This window comes from Dendrobates tinctorius, unplaced genomic scaffold, assembly GCF_039654945.1.
Source record: "Dendrobates tinctorius isolate UK_male_01 unplaced genomic scaffold, ASM3965494v1 ptg000049l, whole genome shotgun sequence".
In the NCBI taxonomy this organism is placed as follows: Eukaryota; Metazoa; Chordata; class Amphibia; order Anura; family Dendrobatidae; genus Dendrobates; species Dendrobates tinctorius.
This window is the reverse complement of record NW_027361717.1, coordinates 4,063,115-4,082,343: the sequence shown is the minus strand read 5'-3', so window position 1 is coordinate 4,082,343 and position 19,229 is coordinate 4,063,115. Positions and strand designations below refer to the sequence as shown.

General features: G+C 49.3%; 1 protein-coding gene across 3 annotated transcripts in view; it reads left to right on the top strand.

Annotated features, from left to right (window-relative positions):
* The window catches only part of LOC141091100 (low molecular weight phosphotyrosine protein phosphatase-like), a 44,966-nt gene extending 27,665 nt beyond the window's left edge, over nt 1-17,301 (top strand). For all 3 annotated transcript variants that reach the window (XM_073576447.1, XM_073576448.1, XM_073576446.1), the window contains 3 exons: nt 125-186; nt 12,836-12,941; nt 17,026-17,301. In XM_073576447.1, coding sequence (XP_073432548.1) covers nt 125-186; nt 12,836-12,941; nt 17,026-17,103 — 246 coding nt within the window. In that variant the 3' untranslated portion in view covers nt 17,104-17,301. The remainder of the gene's footprint in view (nt 1-124; nt 187-12,835; nt 12,942-17,025) is intronic.
* Nucleotides 17,302-19,229: the final 1,928 nt, after the last annotated feature.

The window sequence follows — 19,229 nt, the reverse complement described above, 5'->3', positions numbered from 1 at the left end:
AATAAATGGAAATGTAAAGTGCTCTTTGGAGTGTCGAGTGGGATCACTTGTCTCATGGGACTCACCATGGTGGGAGAAAGGAGCCATTATGTCTGGTTAATCTAGTATTTCTTTTTATATCCAGATCACAAAAGATGATTTCCTCTCCTATGACTACATTCTATGTATGGATGAAAGTAACCTGAGGTTAGTGAACTATTAGCGTATTTCCAAATTTGTAAACATTACTTTCTAATTGCTTGCTACAATTTTGTTAATCTTGCATGGAATAAAATTAATTCTTTATCGCCTTATTGGGGGACACAGATTACCATGGGTGTATGCTGCTGCTGCTGCTAGGAAGCTGACACTATGCAAAACAAGAAAATTAGCTCCTCCCCGGCAGTATACACCCACCGACAGGCACCAAGTACCTCAGTTTGTGCTTAGTGTCTGTAGGAGGCGGACCGGGATCTCCCCAGATCCGCATTTAACGATTTCCTTTTTTCCTTTTACGGTTTGTTGTGTGTATTAATGTTTTCTCATTTATTTTTCAGATTTCCGCATCGGGAAACAGGGTGTAAATTCATCCTGCTTTCCCATATCAGGCGGCTGAGCGAGCAATGTGGTGTTACCCACATCGCAACTCTCAGTTTCCGCAGGCAGGACCTTTTCCCCTATCACCCTCGGGTGCTATGGGCTGACGACAGGTGGCCGGTCCTCGCCAATTCCCATCCTCACCCCTCTCCTGGGACAGGGCTGAGAGGAAGACGGCGGTCGCCAGCGTTGACTTTTCCCTTCCGGCAAGAGGTTGGCGCCGTCTTCTGCACCATGCGGACATGGTGCGGGTACAGAGGATCTCCCTTTCCAGCGGCCTGTTCTCTGTGCGTGGGCCCCTGCGGTAATCCTCTTCAGGGACGTCAGGTAAGAGATCTGAATGCCCTCCCCCCAGCCCCGCATTCAAGAAGGTGACCAAACTGACCCCTGCAGCATTACCATAGGCGCCTCTGTTGCCAGTACATCGGCCCTGCTTTGAATTTCCCGCCCTGCACTCAATGGAAGTTATCGGGGCCGGCGCTTAGCCTCTGCTCTGTCCATGTTTTTAAAATTCCCACCTCTTCTTTTTTTATGCAGGCGCGCGCTTCTCTTCCCATCGCTCACCTCTGGGGAGGTTCAGCAGGGTTTTCGCAGGCAGTGCTTTGCCCTGTTTCCTCCATTACCCCTGCGGCTTGCGGTCCCCGGTTGCGCTATCGGCCATAGGGTCCCGGGTGGAAACCGCGTCATTTACTTTCGCTTTCACTTTGAAAGCTTCTTCCTGCGCGCGCGCTCTCTTCGCGTCTTTATTAACCTATCACGGGGCTTCTTCTATTCAGCGCCGGCAGTGTCCTCTCTCAGCCGCGCCCCCCCGCTGTTGGCCTCCAATCATACGGCTCGGCCGCTAAGCCCCGCCTACCACTATCGTCATTCTGACTTCCTGGGATATCGTTCTCTCTCTTCATCGGTTCTCTGCTTGGGGGACACAGCGGCGTCTGGCTCTGCTACTATTGTCCTTAGGCTCCAATTGGCTCCCCTCGGTAGTTCCCTCCCAGATATGTGCGGACATACTGCCGCATTTTTCACACATGAGCAACCCTGCAAGGGCTGTCTGTGCTAGACCCACACCTATTCACTACGCCTGCGCGCGGTGTAAAAAGAAGTGGGCGTCAGGTCAGTCGTCTCCCTTCTGTCCGCCCTTCCACTATGTCTGCCCCTCAGGAACACTTCGAAGCCCGAAATGAGAGCACTCCGCCTCCCCCAGAGTGGGCCGTTGCAATGTCCCAGTCGGTCTCTGACCTGACTAAAGTTTCTCAGTCCCTGGTCTAGGTCTTAGAACGAATTCCTCAGCTATCTTCAGCCACCTTTGCGCTGACCGCCTCTCACGGTGAGTCGCCCGCACCTGACCGCGACCTTCAGACGGACAGACCGAGTAGAGGTTCTAGGAAGCGGGCTCTGTCAGGCTCTTCTTCCAGCTCACAAGGTCCTTCCGCTTCTCCCAGGCTGCGTTCCTCGTCTCCTTCATCGGTAGATGACCTTAGGTCAGACGATGATTCCCAATCGGGATCTGACTCCGAGGCAGACAACATGTCTAAATCTCGGGACATGGTTGATAGTCTCATATCAGCTATTTTTGAAACACTCAAAATAAAGGACAATAAGGCACCTCTTCAGGAATGCTCCGTTCCCTTTAAGCGAGGAACCTTTCCTAATCACAAGGAGTTCAACACTTCGTTATCCTGGCACTGGGAACACCCTGAGAAACGTTTCTCAGGCCGCAAGTACTTAGATGTGCTATATCCCTTTGATGCGGACCTCCTCACAAAATGGACCAAGGCTCCCGAAGTGGATCCACCAGTTTCCCGTCTCTCCTCTAAAACGGTTCTATCCCTTACAGACGGGGCATTGCTTAAAGATCCAACGGACAGACAAATAGAATCGCTGGCTAAGTCAATTTTTGAGGCATCCGGCGCCTCTCTGTCCTATTTTCGCTTCCGCCTGGGTGGCAAAAGTCATTTCAGCTTGGGCAAAAATTCTTCGCAAGGGCATTGTGAGAATCATGTGGGAATAGTGGATGAGGGCAGGTATATCTCGCCCAGATTCCTTTCCTATGTGGCCTAGTCTGGTCGGTATCGCACCTGCTTGCTAATGAATAATGGGAGGTGGATATAAAAGGATGCCAGGTGGTTGTGTGAGTGTCTCAGCCTGGGAACACAGAGAGCCTGTCTGTGTGAGAGACACACGTGAGTGGAAGCAGTGCCCACTGCAACTGTGGTTTGGCTGGACGGGAGAAGCCCGCCAGTTGGTAGTTAGGTTGTCCATTGTTTAGTTAGTGCCGGACAGGCAAGGATTTGTTTTATGTTTTATTTCCTTTTGCATTGCTTTCACCGTTAATAAACCTGACCCAGGGTCAGTTACACCCAAATCCCAGCTCTGCGCCTGAGTTTCATGCTGAATGCACATGACCTTTGACCCCAGCAAAGCCGATCCCGGAGTGTTTTATCACATTGTGGTGGAGAACGCGGGCATCACGTTGCAAGCATGAGCATGGAGGACGTGGTGAAAGCGCTGGTACAGTCCACCGCCGTCCAGCAAGAAGCTAATCCGGTGATAGCCCAGCTGAAGGAGTTGGTGGACATGACAGCTACCGATCGTTTGCTTCTCCAGCAGGTGGCGCAGCGCCTGGCAAGCTTACCTGAGGTTAACCTGGAAGCAGAGTCGAGAGTGATTCACGTGAGTCGGTACTGGCAGAAGATGACCGAAGATGACGTCGAGGCATACCTGACCACGTTTGAGCGGACGGCGGTGTGAGAAAAATGGCCGAAGGCACTATGGGCCGGCCTGATTGCCCCGTTTCTTTCCGGTGAGGCCCAAAAGGCGTATTATGACTTGGAACCTGAAGCTGCGCAGGACTTTGACAAATTGAAAGCCGAGATCTTGGCCCGGCTGGGAGTGACGACCGCTGTCCGTGCACAGAGAGTGCATCAATGGACTTATCAGCCGGATAAACCACCGCGGTCACAGATGTTCGACCTGATCCACGTGATGTAGAAGTGGCTACAACCCGAGTTGTTGACAGCGCCAGAGATAATCCAGAAAGTCGTCATGGACAAGTACCTGAGAGCTCTACCGCCAGCCCTGAGGAAGTGGGTAGGCCATGGAAATCCTACGACGGCAGATCAACTGGTGGATCTGGTTGAACGTTACTCCGTGGCGGAAGGACTCCGAGACGATGCTACCCCACCTCGTTCTTCATCATCTCCACGTGGAACCGGTAAGACTGTTCCAGGGAGTAGGGGAGATGGAAAAATCCCTAAGACAGTGGGGGAGGAAAACGGGACTGCCCGCACTGCGAGGCCGAGAGTAACGAACTATGGTCTAAGCAAGGGGCCCGTTAGGTGTTTCCGCTGCCAAGAGATGGGACATATTGCTGCGAACTGTCCGGTCACTACTGAACCCATGCAGTGCGACGTCACAGACTCTAAAAACCGCATGTCTATGGTTGCACGGGTAGTGAGTGTGAATGCCGGTCAAAAGGATGTGGAAAAACACTTGTGTGATTTAACTGTTGATGGCAAAAATGTGGTGGCATTGTTAGACTCGGGAAGTGTGGTGACTCTGGTGAAGGCCAGTCTGGTGTCAGCCCCGACTGGACCATCAGACAAATTTTCTGTAACGTGTGTGCATGGAGACACCTGTTCGTACCTCACCACGGTCATATGCATTATTACTTCCTATGGGTCTGTGCAACATAAAGTGGGACTCGTCCCGGCGTTATTGCATGATGTCATCCTGGGCCAGGATTTTCCCCACTTCTGGCAATTGTGGGAGAATCAGTTGATGCCCTCGGGTAATAGTGTACATGGTTCTTCTCCCAGGGCGCGTGTGGGTCCCAAACCCCTGGAAGAGGTCTCCCCGGAAGACTCGGGGGAAGAGTCTGCGGGAAATGACCTGCAGTTCCCGTTTTCAGTCATGGCGGGTGATACGGAGGAGACCGGGGAAGAGGAGGAGGCCGACAGCCGTCCACCTCCCCGTTGGCCGGATTTAAAAGTTCAGAAAGATGACTTCCAAAGCGAGCAAATAAAGGATCCTACCCTTTCTCAGGCTAGGACAAATGTAAAAGTGATAAATGGGGTACCCGTAGAACCTGGCTCTAGGCTGGCATATCCTTACATGGTTCTGGAGAATGATTTACTCTGTCAGAGAAAAAGGGGGAAGATACGGTGCAACTATTAGTCGTGCCAAAACCCTACCGGCGGCAGGTGCTGGACCTGGCCCACGGACATGTGATGGGAGGTCACCTGGGAGTCCAGAAAACCACCGAAAGGATATTTAACTGTTTTGTTTGGCCAGGCATGCATCAAGATATTCGTGTATATTGTGAGTCTTGTCCTGACTGCCAAGCCTCTGCACCTAAGCCCCGGTTCTGTAGCCCTTTGGTACCCCTACCTATTATTGAAGTCCCTTTTGAGAGGATTGGGATGGATTTAGTTGGGCCCCTTCCTCGGTCTGCACGTGGACACCAACATATCCTGGTCATCTTGGATTATGCCACTCGTTACCCGGAGGCCATCCCTTTGCGTAACACGGCCACCAAGACGATTGCCAAGGAACTGGTGCATGTGTTTAGTCGGGTCGGTATACCAAAACAGATACTCACCGACCAGGGGACCCCCTTTTTGTCCAGGCTAATGAAGGAGCTCTGCCGATTGTTACAAATCGAACCGTTACGCACATCCGTGTATCACCCTCAAACAGACGGGTTGGTCGAACGGTTCAATAAAACTCTGAAGCAGATGCTGAGAAAGGTGATAGACAAGGATGGGAAGAACTGGGACTATTTACTTCCGTATTTGCTTTTTGCCATCAGGGAAGTACCCCAGTCTTCCACGGGATTCTCGCCTTTCGAGTTATTGTACGCCCGACGTCCTCGCGGACTGTTAGACATTGCAAAAGAAACCTGGGAGGGTCAGGTCACTCCGTTTAAAACAGTGATAGATCATGTCACACAAATGCAGGACCGTATTGCGGCGGTTATGCCTATCGTCAAAGAACACATGATACAGGCTCAAGGAGCCCAAAAAAGAATCTGATAGGGGCGCCAAGATCCGTACGTTTGCACCCGGAGATAGGGTGTTGATCCTGGTCCCCACGGTGGACAGTAAGTTCCTGGCAAAGTGGCAGGGCCCCTTTTGAGATTAAGGAAAGAGTTGGTGAAGTAAACTACAAAGTATACCAGGCAGGTAAACGGAAACCTGAACAGATTTATCATGTAAATCTGATAAAACCCTGGAAAGATCGGTCTGCCTTGTCAGCGGAGCTGTCCCGTCTGCTCGCATACCGTACCGGAGGTACGGGTTGCAGAGACTCTCTCGGAGCGGCAAAAGACTGAGGTCAGGCAGTTTCTACTTCACAACCAAAAGTTTTTCTGAGAAAAACCCGGGCAGACTACGCTAATGAAACATGACATCGTAACGGAACCTGGTGTCACAGTTCACGTAAAGCCCTACCGAATCCCGGAAACGCCGTGAAGCAGTTTCCCGAGAAGTGAAGGCAATGTTAGAGTTAGGAGTCATTGAGGAATCGCACAGTGCTTGGTCCAGCCCGATTGTGCTAATTCCTAAACCGGACGGCACCATCCAGTTCTGCAATGACTTCAGGAAACTGAATGCGGTCTCAAAATTTGATGCCTACCCTATGCCCCTGGTCGATGAGTTAATAGATCGGTTAGGAAAAGCCCGGTATATTACGACCCTAGACCTAACAAAGGGGTATTGGCAGATCCCTCTGGCGGAGGCTGCCAGAGAAAAGACGGCATTTGCTACCCCAGAAGGTCTATTTCAGTATGTGTATATGCCGTTTGGACTGCACGGAGCACCGGCGACCTTCCAGAGACTGATGGATCGAGTCCTGAGGCCACATAGGCAGTACGCTTTGGCCTATTTGGACGACATTGTCATTTACAGCTTGGACTGGGAGACTCATCTCCAGAAAGTACAAGCTGTGATTGAGGACCTGTGGGAGGCAGGTCTAACCGCGAACCCCAAGAAATGTCACATCGGGCTAGAAGAAGCCCGGTATTTGGGGTATGTAATCAGGAGGGGTGTTGTTAAACCCCAGGTTGATAAGATTCAGGCGGTTCAGGACTGGCCACAACCTGTCAACAAGAAGCAGGTGCAAGCCTTCCTGGGGATCGCCGGCTATTATCGCCGGTTCATACCCAATTTTGCAGCCATCACTACCCCCCTGACGGATCTTACAAAAGGGAAAGACTCCGTCATGATTAAATGGAGTTTAGCGGCTGAAGAAGCCTTCCATAGCCTAAAACGGGCACTTTGCTCTCAGCCCGTACTGGTGACTCCGGACTTCCGCAGCGAGTTTGTGGTACAAATGGATGCCTCTGATACCAGTATCGGGGCCGTACTCTCACAAGTGAGGGACGGAGTGGAACACCCAGTCCTCTATCTCAGCAGGAAGCTGAATAAACACGAGCAAAGGTATGCAGTCGTTGAAAAAGAGTGCCTCGCCATTAAGTGGGCTCTAGAGGCCCTCAAATATTACCTGGTGGGCCGAAAGTTCAGGCTGATCACTGACCATGCCCCTCTCAAGTGGATGCACTTGAACAAGGAACGGAATAGCCGGGTGACCCGGTGGTTCCTTGCCCTGCAGGCCTACACTTTTACGGTGGAGCACCGCCCAGGGGTACAGATGGGAAATGCAGATGCCCTGTCCCGAGTGCACTGTTTGGCAGGTGTCCTTGCTCGACCGGACTGGTCTGAGCAGAGGGGGGGGATATGTGAGAATCATGTGGGAATAGTGGATGAGGGCAGGTATATCTCGCCCAGATTCCTTTCCTATGTGGCCTAGTCTGGTCGGTATCGCACCTGCTTGCTAATGAATAATGGGAGGTGGATATAAAAGGATGCCAGGTGGTTGTGTGAGTGTCTCAGCCTGGGAACACAGAGAGCCTGTCTGTGTGAGAGACACGCGTGAGTGAAAGCAGTGCCCACTGCAACTGTGGTTTGGCTGGACGGGAGAAGCCCGCCAGTTGGTAGTTAGGTTGTCCATTGTTTAGTTAGTGCCGGACAGGCAAGGATTTGTTTTATGTTTTATTTCCTTTTGCATTGCTTTCACCGTTAATAAACCTGACCCACGGTCAGTTACACCCGAATTCCAGCTCTGCGCCTGAGTTTCATGCTGAATGCACGTGACCTTTGACCCCAGCAAAGCCGATCCCGGAGTGTTTTATCACAGCATCTTAGCGGCCTCTCCGCAGGACGAGCTGGCAGATCTAGCAGACCAAATTAATCATGCTGGTAAATATCTTTTGGACGCATCCTTGGATGTGTCTGGGTGCATAGCAAGAGCTAACAGCAACATAGTAGCCATACGCCGCATCCTTTGGTTGAAGTCGTGGAGTGCGGACACCACTTCTAAAAAGTCGCTCACCAACCTGGCATTTCACGGCTCTAGTCTCTTTGGCGCCAAGCTGGATCAGATAATTTCGGATGCCACTGGTGGTAAAAGTACCTCCCTTCCTCAGTCCCGGCCTAGAAGGTTTTTCAACAGAAAAGCTTCTCGGCCGTTTAGGTCCTTTCGCCCCTTCTCTTCCACAGAAGGTTCATCCCAGCAGGATCGGCCCTTCGTTTCCAGAGACCGGAGAAAACCATCATATAAACCCGCCCCCCGCTGGAGGGCAAGAGGGCAACCTTCCAGGTCTTCAGGCTCCCGGTCCGACAGATTTTCTTCTAAGTGACGGGTCACCCCCACCTGGAAATTCTTCCAGGGTGGGAGGCAGACTTTCTTCTTCCAGAGACGCATGGCTGTCCGTCGTCGACGCTTGGGTCAGGGAAATCATCACATCCGGATACAAAATCGAATTTTCTTCTCTCCCACACAGTCGATTCTTCCTGTCTCGACCCCCAAGACAGCGGTCACAGACTCAAGGGTTCCTTCAGGCAGTCTCCTCCCTTCTTTCCTCTGAGGTTATCGTTCCCGTTCCTTCACACGAACTGTTTTCAGGGTTCTACTCGAATCTCTTCGTAGTCCCGAAAGAAGACTGCTCCCTTCGTCCAATTTTCGACCTCAAGTTGCTCAACCGCCACGTGAGGATCCTCCACTTCAAGATGGAGTCCCTGCGCTCGGTAATAGCCTCGATGGAACCCGGAGAGTTCCTCTGCTCTGTGGACATACAGGATGCCTATCGCCACATCCCTATTTGTCTGTAACATCAGAGATATCTCCGCTTTGCGATTCAGGACAATCACTATCAGTTCACGGCCCTTCCCTTCGGCCTAGCCTCCGGCCCCCCTACCCAGCGTCTGACCTTTTTGGGCATGGAATTCGACATGAATCTAGCCCGGATGTTACTACCGAAGGACAAATTTTCAGCCCTTTGCAAGGGGATCCGATCCCTAAAGCGCTCGAGGACAATCCCACTCGCCCTCTCCAGCTGTTCCTTCTTTCAGTCTGGGACAAGTATTCATTTTCTCTGGACCGTCCCATTCTCCTTCCGCTCAGTCAGACAATCGCTGACTTTGTGGACATTGCAGGCGTCAGTTCTCCAGGGAAGGTCCTTTCTTGCGCCTCAGTGGCAAGTCATCACCACAGATGCCAGTCTCCTAGGATGCGGGGCGGTTTTCCATCGGAAAACGGCCCAAGGGCACTGGAACGCCTAGGAGACTCTTCTTCCCATCAACCTTCTGGAGATCACAGCAATCTTCCTTGCTCTCCTCCATTGGCAGCCTCTCCTCGTAGGCAAACCAGTCCGCATTCAATCAGACAACGCCACGGCCGTGGTGTACATAAACACCAGGGCGGTACTCACAGCAGGCAGGTAATGTCGGACGTGGCAAAGATTCTGCGTTGGGCAGAGCGTCACGTTCCGGCGATCTCCGCCGTTCACATTCCAGGGGTGGTAAATTGGGCAGCCGACTTCTTAAGTCATCAGGGTCTAGCGTCAGGCGAATGGTCCCTTTATCCCACGGCCTTCAATCAGATATGCCAGCGTTGGGGCACCCCAGACGTCGATCTCATGGCAGATCGGATGAACAACAAAGTTCCTCACTTTGTAGCCAGGTCCAGGGATCCTCTAACCATCGGTTGCGACGCCCTGGTAATTCCGTGGTCCCAGTTCCAACTGCCTTACCTGTTTCCTCCCCTTGCCCTGATCCCAAGGCTGGTCAAAAAGATAAAGTCAGAAGGCATCCCAGTAATTCTGGTGGCTCCAGACTGGCCAAGACGACCTTAGTACGCAGAGTTGGTGAACATGCTCGCGGACGTCTCCTGGAGGCTTCCAGACCGTCCAGATCTTCTCTCACAAGGCCCCCTTTACCACCAGAATTCTCAGTCTCTGAGTTTAACGGCATGGCCGTTGAGGCCTCGATTCTGAGAGAATCAGGTTTTTCCAGCCAGGTCATTCAAACCATGATCAGAGCCAGGAAGCCAGTCTCCTCCCGCATTTACCATAGGTACTGACTGGAGGGCCTTTTTCCGTTGGTGCGATAACGATATTTTTCCGTTGTCGTTCTCCATTCCATCCGTATTTGGCTTCCTCCAGTCCGGTTTGGATGCGGGCCTGTCCCTTAGTACCCTCAAAGGCCAGTTATCTGCTCTGGTGATCCTCTTCCAGAAGGATCTGGCCTCCTTACCGCAGGTGAGGACTTTTCTCCAAGGAGTCGCTCATGTGGCTCCTCCTCATCATTCTCCAATAGATCCGTGGGATCTCAATCTCGTTCTTGGCGCTCTCCAAAAGGCGCCGTTCGAACCTATCCAGGACATTCCTCTGTCCCTTCTCTCATGGAAGGTGGCTTTCCTAATCACCATTACATCCATCAGGAGAGTTTGTGAGCTGGCGGCTTTATCCTGTCGTTCCCCGTATCTAATCCTCCACCAGGATAAGGTCGTTCTCAGGCCAGTTCCTTCCTTCCTTCCTTCCAAAGGTGGTCTCCCCCTTTCACATTAACGAAGATATCGTCCTTCCATCGTTTTGTCCTGCGCCTGCTCATCCTCTGGAAAAGTCGCTCCACAAACTGGATGTAGTGAGAGCCTTGCGTGTCTACCTTGCCAGGACCGCTTCTTTTCGCCAATTCGATTCCCTGCTTGTCATCTCTGAAGGTCGCCGGAAAGGGCTTCCGGCATCCAAATCCACAATTTCTCGCTGGATTCGTTCTACCATTCTGGAAGCCTACCGACTTCAGGCAAAACGGCCCCCTCCGGGAGTGAGAGCCCACTCCACCCGGGCTGTAGGGGCTTCTTGAGCTGTGCGACACCAGGCTTCGGCCTTACAACTTTGCAGAGCCGTGACCTGGTCATCTTTGCACACCTTTGCGAGGTTCTACAGGTTTCATACCCAGGCCTCGTCTGATGCAGCTCTTGGTAGGAAGGTTCTGCAGGCGGCGGTCGCACATCGGCCGACCTAAGACATTCCTTCTTTCGTTCCTTTATAGCTGTTCCCACCCTTGGGACTGCTTTGGAACGTCCCATGGTAATCTGTGTCTCCCAATAAGGCGATAAAGAAAGAGGGATTTTGGGTTCTTACCGTAAAATCTCTTTCTTGGAGCCTTCATTGGGGGACACAGCACCCTCCCTGTTTAAGTTGTACCGTGTTGGGTCTTCGAGCCCCTTGTTGGGTTGGTACATATGTTGAGTTTTTTTGGTTGCTTCTACTGCTTTCTCACCAACTGAGGTACTTGGTGCCTGTCGGTGGGTGTATACTGCCGGGGAGGAGCTAATTTTCTTGTTTTGCATAGTGTCAGCTTCCTAGCAGCAGCAGCAGCAGCATACACCCATGGTAATCTGTGTCCCCCAATGAAGGCTCCAAGAAAGAGATTTTACGGTAAGAACCCAAAATCCCTCTTTTTAATTAAAAAAAAAAAAAAAAAAAAAATCAGTTTCATCCCCTTTCATACTGTGGACACAACAGGTAGGGTTATTCCAGCTCTGCTCACTTCCATCACCAAAGGACAGTGTCTGTGCACACGTCCTGGCAGGTATCGCAAACCTGTCTCCTTATAAGGGACAGTTAAATAAGACTTGCCTATCGTGTGTGTTTCCAGGCACTTCTGAGTAGACCGTCACTGCTCACCTCACTCAAGTGTGAAGCATCTCCATTGTTTGCATTGTTGTAAACCAGCTAGAAAAGTCTTAATGACCACCTAATTTCCACAAATACTCTAGTTCTAGCCTTTACAACTCCCTAAGCAACCTGTCTCACTCAAATTTGCCATTTATCAGATTAGCCAGCTGTAGGTTTTTTATACTATATATAATGTATTTTCTGGGCTTCAAGAGGGGGTGGGGGTGAGAGAGAAAAGTTCTTTGCATCCTTTGCTAAACCCATGCTTTGGGCCCTTTGTTGTCAGGATCATGGGTGTCCTAAGGTATATCATCACTTTATTAGAGAATAACCTTTTATATATGAATAATTCTGCCTATTTATACGTAATAATCCCCAGAATACTACAGAACTGTTACTTTATACGACACTAGAGTATTATCCAGGTCAAAAGTGAAAGTTGACAGCAAAACAAAAGAATCCTCCGGAAAGCATGCAGATACAAATGGGACTGCTGTAGAAACCACTAAAACCATTTGAGCCATGCATTAGATGAGATTTACTGTAATTCCTGGTGCAAAAGATCAAAATGCAGTTTTGCAGGAGGTGTGTAGAGATGTAGCATTCTTGCCATCTACGTCAATTTCTAAAATGTCCTGGCTGAGGTCTCACTGCTCAGTACAAGCTGCAGCTGTCAGGCTGGGTGGATAGAGACTGATCACACTTGGACACTTTCACTCAATAGTTGGACTCCTACAATACTCATTCTATTTTGACTTTTTTATTTTAAAAAGTGAAAACTAAACTAAAAATTAAAATAAAATCTAGGCTCCTCATTGGAAGAGAGAAGCTGCTGTGCATTCTTTGACTATGGGACTGCTGTGAATGACAAGCGCAACGCTCTTAACTCCAGCCATCCCATAGGCAAGAGATGGAAAGGTGGCACATGGCATGTTCATCTATAGCTTTGTTCCAGCTGGGCATGTTTCTATCCATATTTTTTATGAAGAAAACTTGACAGGTTAAAAGCTGTTGAAGCTGCCTACACTTTAGTAATGGTAATCTAATTATATAAAAATGAGTTGGAACTGTTTTGTTTTTTTCTTGGTTTTAAATATCCCTACAATTCAGTGGTCTCAGATATCTATGGGACTAGGTAACACACTTGATATGTTTTAAATGTGTGAGCGGATCTCCCAGAGACGACAGACTGGGTGAGCTGGCTATAACTTCTATTGTTTTAAATGTGTGGCTCTTGTTTTGCAGAGACTTGAAACGTAAATGTAACCAAGTGAAAAACTGCAAAGCTAAAATCGAACTGCTTGGAAGCTACGACCCGCAGAAACTCCTCATTATTGAAGATCCATATTACGTAAGTTTCACCTAACTCTCTTTTTAACATTGAGCAATGGTCCGCTTGACAGCCACCACTGTTATTTATGAAAAAATATAGTGCTGGTGTCGCCACAAAGGACGTCAGAAGAGACGCTTGTGGAAAACACCGCCTTGTGCACATATTCAAAAGTATGAGGACTTTTCACCAGTTTTAGCATTTTAAACACGTTCAGGGTCCATTTTAGGGCTTAAAAACCATCATAGCGCCTACACGGCACTTACTGGAGGTCTTATAACATCGCCTTGCTAAATCAATATGCATTATTATAGAGTTGGTGCTCAACCCCACGCCAGTGCAGCTTGCACTGTTCCGGGAAGACTTTCTACAAGATTGTGCAGTGTTGGTGGGAATTTTTTCCTATTCATTCAAAAGAGCACTTTGAAGGTCATTGGTTTTCGATAGGGTTGAGATCAAGGCTCATTGCTGACAGTTGTGTTCTGCTACACCAGGGGTGGGGATCCTTTTTCCAGCCAGGGGCCATTTGGAAATTTCTACCATCATTCGGGGGCCACACAAAAATGATCACCTTGAAAATTACCCCGGTATATTTAGGCAAACAAATACAGTAACTCACCCTTAATGTGATGGCTGGAGCTGCTTCTCTTTGGTGCAGCTGTGATGTTAAGTGATACTGATCATGTTGCTTCTCACAGCTGGTTTTCCCGGTTTGTCTGTCAGGAGAGCAGTCAACTTTTTGTCAGTTTTGTAAATCGTATACATCACATACGAGACACTGGGACTGCTGTATATACATCACACAGGAAACATTGAGACTGCTATATATGCATCACAGGAGACTCTGGGGTCATAAAAATTACAGGTGGGGCTGGGACTTATTCATCACCAGGGAGGCTGAGGGGATTAGACATCACTGAGGGGCAATATACATCACTAGGATGCACAGACAGCACTGGGGGTATATATGTCCCTGGGGGGAGGAATATACATCACTGGTGGGGTCACACACATCACTGGGGGCTATATGACAGGTGGTGGGATATACAGTACTCGGGGAGAGGGGGCACTTTTAGGGTAAATGCAGCACTGGGGAATATACACATCACTTGGGAGCACATACAGCTGTGGGGGGGCTATACAGCACTGGGGGGGACAGGGATCGCTGGGAAGGCACATAGATCACCGGGGGGGACACAGAGGGGTGACTCGAAGATCACAGGGGTGGGGCACAGGGGTGCACATAGCTGGGGGGCACGGAGATCACGGGGGGGGGGGCACACAGATCACAGGGGGCACAAAGCTGGGAGCCACAGATCACAGGAGGCATAGATATATGAGGAAACAGCTGAAGGGCACAGATCACAGGGGACATATATCTGGGGGGCACAGATCACCCGTAGAAACGCACAGATCCCTGGGAGGCACAGAGATCGCTCTGGAGTCTGGACTCTCTGGCAGGCGGCAGCAGCTCCTCTTCCGGGATAGGAGGATGGGAGAGCATTGTGCGCTAACCCCGCCCACCCAGACGACATCATCATTCATGTGCAGGGCTGGCAGCGTTCTGTAATGAACGCTGCGTGCCGTACACTTGGGGGTTAAAGGGCCGGCAGCTGACAGGATATGGCTGCCAACCGAGCATTGGACTCCGGGGACCTGCCCGTGGGCTGCATGAAAAGTCACTGCGGGCCGTAGGTTCCCCACCCCTGTTCTACACCAAACTCTCCCAACTATGACTTCATGTACCTTGTTTGTGAATGGGGAACAGAGTCTTCCCCCAAACTGTTCCCACAAAGTTGAAAGCTACAATTCTTCAGTGCCTTGTATGCTGGAACATTAAGATTTCCTTTCACTAGAACAAAGAGGCCTAAGCGGATGCCAGAAAACCCTCTCCATAAAATTCTGTCATCCACCAAACTGTACAGTTGGCACGGTGCAGTCAGGCAGCTAACCTTCTCCCAGCAATTGTCACACCCCTAATAGAAGTGTGATTTGTCACTGCTCCAGAGTCCAGTGGGGACTGCTTTACACTACTCCATCTGACACTAGGCATTGTGCTTGGTGAAGTAAGGCTTGTAAGTAGCTGCTTGGGCATGGCATGTGTGGGGAGGAGGACTCCCAGATGGTGACTGGGCTGGAACCCCGGGGACTGCCATCAGGGTTCCTGAAGGAACAACACCTGGGGGGCAACAAAGGAAGACACACGACTGAAGGTGTTAGGGCAACAGGGGGTGGGGCGAAGATAAAAGGAGCAGAGGGCGCGTGCAGTTGGCAGAGAGTGTAACAGGAGGTAGGAAGCCGAGTGACATAGAGAGAAACGAGGAAACGGGCGGTGTGTTTTGGAGACCCCGTCAGGAGTCTGTGAGCGGTAAGCGACTCGCTCACCGACAAGTGAGACGTGAGAGACTTTCACCGGAGGCTGCTCCCCGCACACCATCGCACACAGCCGCACCCGCTGTTTCCCCCTATTGAGACAGGTCCGTTACCTCAAGTCGCCGCTGCGACTCCACATCTAACAGCTACAGCAGCCTGGACACTGCCCCCTTGCCTTCTCCCACAGCTGCGGCCCTGTCATCACCGGCCTCAGTGGACGCCACCTCGCCATAGGTGACAATAGAGGCCCACGTCCCATCTACAGAGGGACCCTGAGCAGAGGCCGGCCAACCGTCATTTGGCAAGCTGCGTCATTACTGTGCTGTGAGACAGGAGCCGGTAAAGACGTCCTAAAAGGCCCCACCGGCACGGATTCTTCAGGGCCTGTTGTGCCCCACCGGCACAGATTTTTCAGGGCCTGTTGTGCCCCTCCGGCACAGATTTTTCAGGGCCTGTTGTGCCCCACCGGCACAGATCCTTCAGGGCCTGTCGAGTCCAAATCATCCCGGAATATCGAGGCGTTAAGGCAGCCGCATCTGCGATCGTGAACGACGCCTGGAAGGATAAGTCAGCTATAGGAAATAAGGACCCATAGTTTGGCCATACGTTGGCCTTCAACACCCGGACTAGCCGGATTAGTCGCATTTAATATAAGAAAAATTATTGTTTATGTTGTTGAGTCCCTGCGAGGACAGATTGTTGTTACCCCTTTTATTTGTTCAGCATAGCCCCAGTGGCTCCAAGTTATAAACGTCGATTTCACAAATCATATCCTGTCTCGTGTCTCGTCACTGCAACCTGAGAACCTGCTCAACCCTACACATGCCATGAAGCTTCTACTAGATACACATTTTTCAGCTGATGTTAATGCCTAAGGAGGCTTGGACTCTGCAGTTATGGAGTCAGCAGAGCGTTGGCGACTTTTATGCACCTGGTGATCCGGCTCTGTAACTTTACCTGGTTTTCACTTTGGAAACTTTTAGGATCCTGAGCAACTCGGCCACACTTCTCAATGATACCACTCCCAGATGATGGTGGCATAATTAGGAGAGAAGTCATTTCACGAACTTACTTGTTACGTCGGTGGCTCCTATTACAAGACCATGCTGGTATCGGTGAGCCATTCTGTCACACAGGGCGGACGGCATGACTGTGGGTCGGATGTTATACTGCTGTGTTAATGGGACTGAATTCCATGATTATGAACTGTTGCAATCCTTCTGTGTATAGTGTAGGTTATGACTAAACAACTGCTTCAAAGTGATCCCCAACCAGGATGTATCGCAATATGGAAATCCCTTAGGATATGTGCACGTGTCTTTAAGACGCCGCTGGAACCGCTGAATTTTTAAAGGTGAAGACGTTTCAGGAAAATGCCGGTGGTTATTTGAACTATAAATAACAAGCAGCTTCCACAGACTGGTCTGATTACTACGTTTAGCAGCTTTCAAAGTCTGAAGTAATTTACAAGAAGTACAAACAAAAGTTATCATAAGCAGGACAATGTCAAAACCTGCTGAACATCTGTTCATTCTTTGCAGCGTTTGAGCACTTTCTCAGGCCGGATCTGCCTGGAAAAGACGTCGTGTGCTCGTACCCCAATACAGAGTTTTGCTCAGTTTCATGCAGACAATTGATGGTGACAGCATTTTGTACAAGTCGGAAGCAATAGATCTTATCTCTAGTAAATAGGTTTCCATGCATAACTGACTTTTCTATTTTCCATTTACAGGGCAGCGATGAAGATTTTGAGACCGTCTACCAGCAATGTGTTAGATGCTGTAAATCCTTTTTGGAAAAGTGCTCCTAGTATTACACAAGTGATGACGTTAACACCGTGTGTCATGGCTGGATCTGTTGTGTTATCACAGGACATTAATCTTTGTGTCATATTTCCCAAGACGGGATCTATAATTTATATCATGACGTTAAAGCCTTTCATGTAATGATCTTCATACTGCACCATGTTTGTCTAATTCAGGAATAAAAAAAAGACCATTTTAATTTAGTAGATGCACTTTATTCATCTTCATGCCTCCAGACAAGAAGTCAAGGATTCCTGAATAGATGAAACAGGTTGACTCCTATATAATTACATACTAGATGGTGGCCTGATTCTACCGCTTCGGGTATTCTAGAATATGTATGTTACCGTATTTTTCGCTTTATAAGACGCTCTGGATTATAAGACGCACCCCAAATTTTGAAAATCTCATCTCCTGAGATTTATCAGCTGACAGGTTCCCTTTAATAATCATTTCAAGGTCCTGGAGTGGACTAGCCAGTCTTTATCTCTGAACCCAATAAATCTTTGGCGGGAGCTGAAACTAAATGTTGCCCAGCGACAGCCTCGAAACCTAGAATATCTGTATGGAGGAGTGGGCCAAAATCTCTGCTGCAGTGTGTTCAAACTTAATCAAGAACCACAGGAAACGTCTGACCTCTGTAATTGCCAACACAGGTTTCTGAAGTAAATATTAAATTCATTTTTTCTATTGTATCATAATTTAATTTGAATTTTATGGCATGAAATCTCAAAATCATACTATATGATTTTGTTTTTTTTAAGATTCTGTCTCATAGTTGACGTACCTATAATAAGTTGCAAACTTCTCCATTCTTTTCAGTTGGGAAAACTTTCAAAATCAGCAGTGTATCAAATAATTTTCCCCACTATATAATGGAAGAGCTGGCAATGCTGTGCTCGCTGCTGGGAAGAAAGGAGTTCTGAGGTCCTTAAAGTAGTGGTTGGATTCAGGGGATTCTCGTTGGTTCGGTGGAACAGCTTGTTAAAATAGGCGGTTCCATGAAACGGCGCCCCTATCCGGTTCCCTGGGCTGCTGTTTTCAACTGTGTGGGCGCCCTCGCAATCCTCAGACTGCCTGTGGGATCTCCTGATCGGAGTGTGACAGCATGTATTTCTAGGCAGCAGTCATGCTCAGATTAGGAGAGCAGACTGCCAGTCTGGTCTGAGGATTGCGATGAGATCCTTGCCCAGGAGACCAAGCAGTCTAACTGTGTCCAATCAGTTACGTCGGCCGGGAGGGGTGAATATTCATTAAGCATTTACAGATGATTGACTTGCGTGCGACAAATTTTTCCTACATTTAGTTATACAATGGGCCCACGTACAGTAATAAGTTACATGTCCTGAAAGGGCTGCCCAAGCCCTAATTCAGGATACTATTACTATTCTACATACAAATCACCTGACAGATTCCCTTTAAAGGGGTTGTCCACTACTTGGACAACCAATTCTCAATCTGAACATTTGGCCTCATTAAAAAAAAAAAAAAAAAAAAGCTATACTCTCCTCCAGTGTTGTTTTTGGGGTCTACGTGCGTTTGTGATGTCACCTGAGTCCTGCACCCAGTCAGCGCTGGCATCTCCATCCACTAGCTATCGGACAAATTAAACATTAAGAAGTCCGAGAGCAGCCGCAGCCCCAAATTCCTTTGAAGGCCAAGACGCCGCTCATTGGGGCAGGGATCAGTGACATCACAAACTCGCGTGATCCCCGGGAATGCGAGTATCAAAACCACTGGAAGGCACCCGAGGTGAGAATAGGCGTTTTAATTTTAAACAGGGCCAAAAATGAGGGATGGGAAGGGGTTTTTCTAGTAGTGGAAAATCTCTTTAAGGCTACGTTCACACGTAGCGGAAATTACCGTGAGAATTCTGGATTCCATTCCGCGGGAAAACCGCATTTTAAATTCCCGCAATTTTCCAGAGGAAAAACTAGCGTTTTGCAAGCGTAATTAGCTTGCAGAATGCTAGCATTTTCCAAGCGATCTGTAGCATCGCTTGGAGAACTGATTGACAGGTTGGTCACACTCGTCATACATAGTGTTTGACGAGTGTGACCAACTTTTTACTATTGAGGCTGCCTATGCGGCATCAATAGTAAAGATAGGATGTAAAAAATAATTTTAAAAA